This window comes from Eptesicus fuscus, chromosome 11, assembly GCF_027574615.1.
Source record: "Eptesicus fuscus isolate TK198812 chromosome 11, DD_ASM_mEF_20220401, whole genome shotgun sequence".
Taxonomy (NCBI): domain Eukaryota; kingdom Metazoa; phylum Chordata; class Mammalia; order Chiroptera; family Vespertilionidae; genus Eptesicus; species Eptesicus fuscus.
The window spans coordinates 57,502,501-57,508,587 of NC_072483.1; the positions used below are offsets into that span (position 1 = coordinate 57,502,501).

General features: G+C 59.4%; 1 protein-coding gene across 1 annotated transcript; it reads right to left on the reverse strand.

Annotated features, from left to right (window-relative positions):
- Positions 1 to 259: 259 nt before the first annotated feature.
- Positions 260 to 3,618, reverse strand: RTP5 (receptor transporter protein 5 (putative)). Its single transcript, XM_008138490.3, has 2 exons — positions 3,467 to 3,618; positions 260 to 1,618 (listed from the first exon to the last, which is right to left on the reverse strand). Exons 1-2 carry the CDS (start codon positions 3,616 to 3,618, stop codon positions 331 to 333), a joined length of 1,440 nt encoding a protein of 479 aa, XP_008136712.3. The 3' UTR covers positions 260 to 330.
- Between the last annotated feature and the right edge of the window lie 2,469 nt (positions 3,619 to 6,087).

Genomic DNA, 6,087 nt, shown 5'->3' on the forward strand with positions numbered 1-6,087 from the left:
TTTTAATGGTGTGTAACACACACAAGTGCCTGCACACACAGGAACAGCTGGGGATCACACAGGGATGAATGATCACACGTGGACATCACACGTGGACATCAGGGAACCGCTGCTTGAGTCACGTCAAGAGAGAGAACACAGAAGCAAGAGGTCCAGGGAGCAGCTGTGCGCACTGGGAGGCCTCAGCTCAGGGGGGCGGGGGTGGGGGGAGCCGCGGGGGCTGGTGGGCCAGCAGCACTTTGCTGTGTGTCTGGGCAGCCCCGCGGAGGGAGAGACGCTGTGGGGACCCTGAAGGGAGGTGGCACGCCTCAGACACGCGTCCGGGAGCTGTCAAGACGTGCACAGGTACAATGTCCAGAGGACGAAGAAGACCATGCACATCCAGACCCAGACCTCTTCATAGGGATCGAAACTCGGCCAGCACCAGCCGTCCTCCTCCTCCAAGAAGTCCTCCTCCCTGCGGGACCGAGGCCTCCGGGCCCGGCGGCGCCTGTGCCTGTCGCAGGGCCTGCTCCTGTGGTAGCTGCTGCCTTGCAGGCCCCCGAGCGTTATGGTACTAAAGACTGAGAAGGGGATGATGAGGGAACCCCTGCTCCCCGAGGAGACGGGGCTGAGGGCAGGGTCGTAGCCGCACTCTGCCCCACCCTTGCACTGGTCGGTGAGGATGAAAGGGAAGGTCAGGGAGCCGCTGAGGTCAGGGAGGGCGTCCGGGCCCTGGATGATGTTGGCCAAGGACAAGGGGAAGGTGATGGAGCCCTCGCCCTTCTCCGTGAGGCCCAAGACATAGGACACGGGCAGGGTGGCGTCTCCAGCGGGTCCACGGTTGCTGCTGGGATCGGCGCCTGGGCCCTTGGCTTGGCCCAAAAGGGAGCCAAAGCCCTTGAAGATGAAGCCTTTGACCTGGAAGGACTTGATGCTCCCGAGCAGGTGGCCTTTGCCATGGAGGATGGGGGCCTTGATGTTGACCAGGATGCTCATGCTGGTGGGCAAGGCCCTGAGACTGGCAGGTTGGTCGGTGCAGCCGCTGTCGATGATCATCAGCCCCTGGGGACCAGCCTCGCCGGGGGGGCCCTCTCCAGGGCCAGCAGGGCCCGGGTCCGTGCCCACACTCACCAGGGAAAAGGGGACGGTGATGATGTCCATGTCCTCGCTGAAGAAGCGGCTGCTCTCGGAGAGGGGGTCGGACGCAGACGGCGGGATGAAGCCCCAGGCACCGTTGGCCGCAGGGCCGCTGCCCAGGGCTGGCATGGCCTGGACGGTGCTGGGGCTCCTGGCCTCGGGCCCCCAGGCGGGGTCTGGGGGCTTCTGGAAGAAGCAGACGCCCAGCTCGCAGGCTTCACAGTGGTCCCCAAAGCAGACCTCGGGGCACTGGTCGGAGCTGATGCTCTCCTGGTAGCACTGCTGCAGGACGAACAGGACCAGCTGGTTGAGGAAGAGCCGCACGTTCAGCAGGCTCACCTGGCAGTCTCCCCGGGCGTCCGGCGGGCACAGCTGGCACGCCTGGGCCCAGATGCGCATCTTCACCAGCCCCAGGCGGCGGTCCTTGTCCCATCGCACGTGGAAGAGGATGTGCACGTGGGCAGAGGACCAGCCCCACCGGCAGCGGCTGCACTGGAGCCTGGGGGGGAGAGGGAGGGGGGAGAGGGAGGAGGGGAGAGGAGGGGGCAGGAGGGGGAGGAGGGGAAGGAGGGGGAGAGGCAGGAGTGAGTGGAGGGGACGGGCACCTGCCCCTGTGCCCCACAGCCCTCAGCCCTGTCGGCCCAGAGAGGGTCCCAGCATGAGCCCCATGAACCTGAGCCCCTGTCTGTACAGGGACAGGATGCAGGTGCCTGGCCCCCGCCTGCAACCCACAGTCTGAAAGGCAAACACCTTCCATCAGGTTGGCACCAAACACCTTCCATCAGGTTGGCACCAAACACCTTCCATCAGGTTGGCACCGCTGGGTGGCCAAGCCTGGCCTGACCTGTGAGGGGTCACCCTGCTGCCTTTCTGTCGCTGTGTGACTCGGGGCTTCATCACCCTGAAGAAATGTTACCAAAAGCCAAAGACAGCCCCGTGGGTCCTGGTGAGGGCAGGAAAAGAAGGCGTCTGCGGCGTCTGGGCCCCGGGTCTGTGCAGGGAGGAGCCCCCCCCCCCCCCCCCGGGAAGGAAGGGAAGGGGGAAATAAAGTTGGGGGCTGGGTGGGTGGTGGGGACAGTGCAGGAGGCGGAGACGTGTGGGGAGAGGGGGAAGCAGAGGTTCTGGATGGCAGGGTGCACGCTGCACCGTGTGACACTGGCTTGGAGCATGTGAGCAGGGGACCGGGCCCCACCCCTGGAATGGAAGAGGAGAAGCAGCTGCTCGGCTCCCCGGACGGTGAAGGGGCCGGTGCCACAGGCCCGTGTGTCCCCGGGGCCAGGCGGGCGGGCCCTCGGGTCCCAGACAGGTGACCCCGGGGAGGCACACGCACGCAGGTATGGGAACCCGCTCCCGTGTGAGGTCTCCCTGTATGTCTCCCTCCGGGGCATCGGTGGAACTTCCCGTGACGGCGGCATTGCTCGGCATCTGCGTCACAAGTGGCCGGGGACGCCCGCACGTGGAGAGCGTGCTGAGGAGCTGAGCGTCCTTTACTTTAATTAATGAGCACCTCACGGGCTGCAGGCGGCCCGGGACCCTGCTGCAGAGCGCAGTCTCTGTGTGACCGCCCCGCCGCCTGCCTGCTTAAAGCAGTTCTTCACTTTGGCTGTGGGAGCAGCACGTGTTTCAAGGTGTTTCTTAGACCCGAGAAAGCCAGCATTCCACCAGCTGCTTGGCCTGAGGGTCCCCTCCAAGCCCACCTCAGGGTGCCTGGCTAGGTGGGATCCTGCAGGTCTGGGTCGTCCACTGTACTGACATAGCTGTCGTCATGACAGTGAAGATGGAGGTTCGCGTAGTGATCCATGACCACCAGGGCTCCCACCCGCCCACAGCCCAGGCTGGGCACGTGCGCTCCTTGTCTTGGGCTGCGCTGCTTCCGTGTACTCCTCAGCTTCCCGGTCCCTCCAGCCTGGATCATTGCGGAGCCGGGCGGTGGCCATGGCCCTGCCCATCCCCTGCTCCTGTCAGTGCTGCCATGGAAACCAGGAGAGGCCTGGGAAGCAGACAAAGCCTTGCCTGGGCGGCTGCGTCATCCCACTGGCCCCCGTCTGGACAGGGCACCCACTGGGCTCCAGGGGTCCCCTCCTGCCAGGCAGGGTCTGAGGTTGCCACTGAAACAGACTGGGCAGGCGTTGTCCCCCACTTTCCAGAAGGGAGCATGAGCACCCAGCCCACCCACCTATTGGGGGACAGGACCAGGCCAGACATGTGCCCCTGTGCCCACCCCTCAGAAGCCAGGTCACACCCAGCCTGGCTCAGGACTCGGGGCCAGCCTAGGGCCCGTGGCCCAGCAGCCTTCAGCCCCCTCCCCTTCCGGAAGCTGGCAGGAGACCCCTCCCCTCCACCAAACCTGGAAAGCCCCCTCAGCCGGTACTCGTAACTGCCACTGTCCAGATGCCCGGAGGCCAGGTTCTCCTCAAGGACCAGCTCCCAGGTGTCCTCTGGCTTCCTCTTGGCCATCAGCTGGGCTAAGGTGCTGACCCACACGTCCATTCCGTCCATGCTGGCGCCGGCCCCGCAGTGCAGACTGCGGGCTGTGCCAGCTCCGGCTCCCAGGAAGCACCCGCAGCCCCCCCTGCCCATCCAATAGCTGCCTTGACAACCGTCCAGTCTCCATGGCAACCGGCTCGGCTCAGACACACAAGAGACAGGCCTTTTTCTTATCCTTTTGAATATTTTTCATGACGCAAGCAAGCAATACATTTTCATTTTTAGAAAAAAAAATTGAAACAAAAAGGAAAAACAACCCAATGCGATGAAATTGCCCATCCCCCATCACCAGAGTTCATCCGTGCTGACGTCCATGCGTGCTCCCATGCATATGTACATGTAAATATTCGCATGTATTCTTCACAGATGGGAAAACATACTAAACAGACCATGCTGTGCCTTGTGTCTCATGCACCCTGGACAGTGGCCCATGCTCACAGCCCGGCTCCGCCATAACCTGCCCTGCCCCCGCCTCTACTCTGGCCAGTGGCTCTTTGTCATTATAGACAAAGCTGCCAAGAACTTTCTTGAATATGTATCATTGCCAATTTTTTCAAACTTTTTATTGGCTGGAAATGTGCATCATTTACGTAAAAATGCCTGACGCATCAACGCACAGCTTCAGGAACCTGGATAGAGTGTGGGTGAGCACCTAGGAGAAGCCAGCCCCCTGCCGCGGGGACCGCCCCGGGCCCCACTCCTCTGCTGTGGTCCCCAGGCGCCCTCTGTGCTTTCTGTGCACGAGTGTCTGGCCTTGCCCGCCTTTTCGGTGTGAGCTTCAGGAGCGTGGTGGTGTGTCAGGTACGAGGAGAAGTGAGTCGAGGTCAGGCAGAGCGGGGAGGGGCTGGAAAACGCAAGTGAGAGGCAAAGGAAGGCCACCTTTGGGGCCCACGGTGCCGGGGGCTGCCAGGCAGCCTTTCCTCTGGGCAGCGGCCGGAGCCGCGGAGCTCGCCCGCCAGCACGCCAGGGAGCAGGTTTCCTCTTGTGGCTGTCGAGAGGTAGTCAGGTGGGACCAAAGCCCTGAAACCCCCACTCAGTGTTGGCGAGATAAAGCGTTCGACCGGGGAGACTGAGAGCCGACTTTGGTTCCCAGCACCCACTGCAAGCTCAGCGGCCAGCAGGCCTCGTCCCCAGCACCCACGTCCACCGCCTTCTGTGCAGCGGTGCGGAGGTGATGGCCGGCGCCCAGCAGCCGCCTTAGACCACGAGCTCATCTTGGGGCTGGAGGCCATGTGCTGAGGGAGCAGGAAGGCAAGACCCTGGATCCTTGACGACAGTCGGAGTCACCGTACTTCCTCCAGGTTGCCTACCTCTGAGTTAATGTACAAGAGAGAACCTTGGTATAAAAAGAGAGACATAAACTTCTGGCTCCACTTTCTTAAGCACTGTTTTCGGAGGGTTTGGGAGGTATTACCCAACCAATCATAGCCATGTTAACCGATACCCTGCAGTCCTGGATTTCTGTATGCACATACACATGCTTGCACATTGATACACACACGCAGCACCTACACGCCTGCACACAAACACATATACACGTATATCACAAACACACACATTTGGAAATTCAAACTGTTAATTCACATTTAAACTACTAACAGCATTCTAGAAAGTTTAGAAAACAAGGGGGGACGAGAATCTCTTGTGACCCCACCACCTTAACAAAACAGGCAAGTGGCTGTCTTTATTCTTGTGCGTAGCAGATGGGGAAAGTATTTTGTTTAATTTTTTAAAATTTTGGTTCTTGCCTTGGCTGGTGTGGCTCAGTTGGTTGGGGCATCATCCCATGTACTTAGTGGTTGCCAGTTGGATCCCCGGTTGGGACATGAACAGAAGGCAACCAATTGATGTTCTCTCTCACATCAATGTTTCTCTCTCTCTCTCTCTCTCAAAAGAAAAAATCAATAAGCATATCCTCAGGTGAGGATTTTTAAAAATTAAAATTAAATTTGGTTCTTGTTCATCTGGGTTGAAACTCAGCGGCCACCAAGATGCTGGCTTCTCACTCTTCTCTCAAACCCCAAACTCACTGGAAACACGGCACTGTCACCATGAGTTCAAAGGACCTGCCCCAGAGAGACAAAAGATACAGATATTGTGGATGAAGCCTTCTATAACTTCAAGACCAATGTCTTCTTCAAAAAGTGTGAAATTAAGAATGAAGTGGATATGCCCTGGCTGATTTGGCCCAGTGGATAGAGCGTCAGCCTGTGAACTGAAGGGTCCCGGGTTCGATTCCGGTCAAGGGCAGGTGCCCGGGTTGCAGGCTCGATCCCCATTGCGGGGCGTGCAGGAGGCAGCCAATCAATGATTCTCTCATGTCATTGATGTTTCTCTCTCTCCCCCCACCCCCTTTCTCTCTGAAATCAATAAAAATTAAAAACAAAAGAATGAAGCTAATAGAACCTTGGTATAAAAAACTCCCTGCATTTCTGAGTGTTTACAGAAACTCCAAAAGTGCAATTCCAAAAGCCAAGGCGA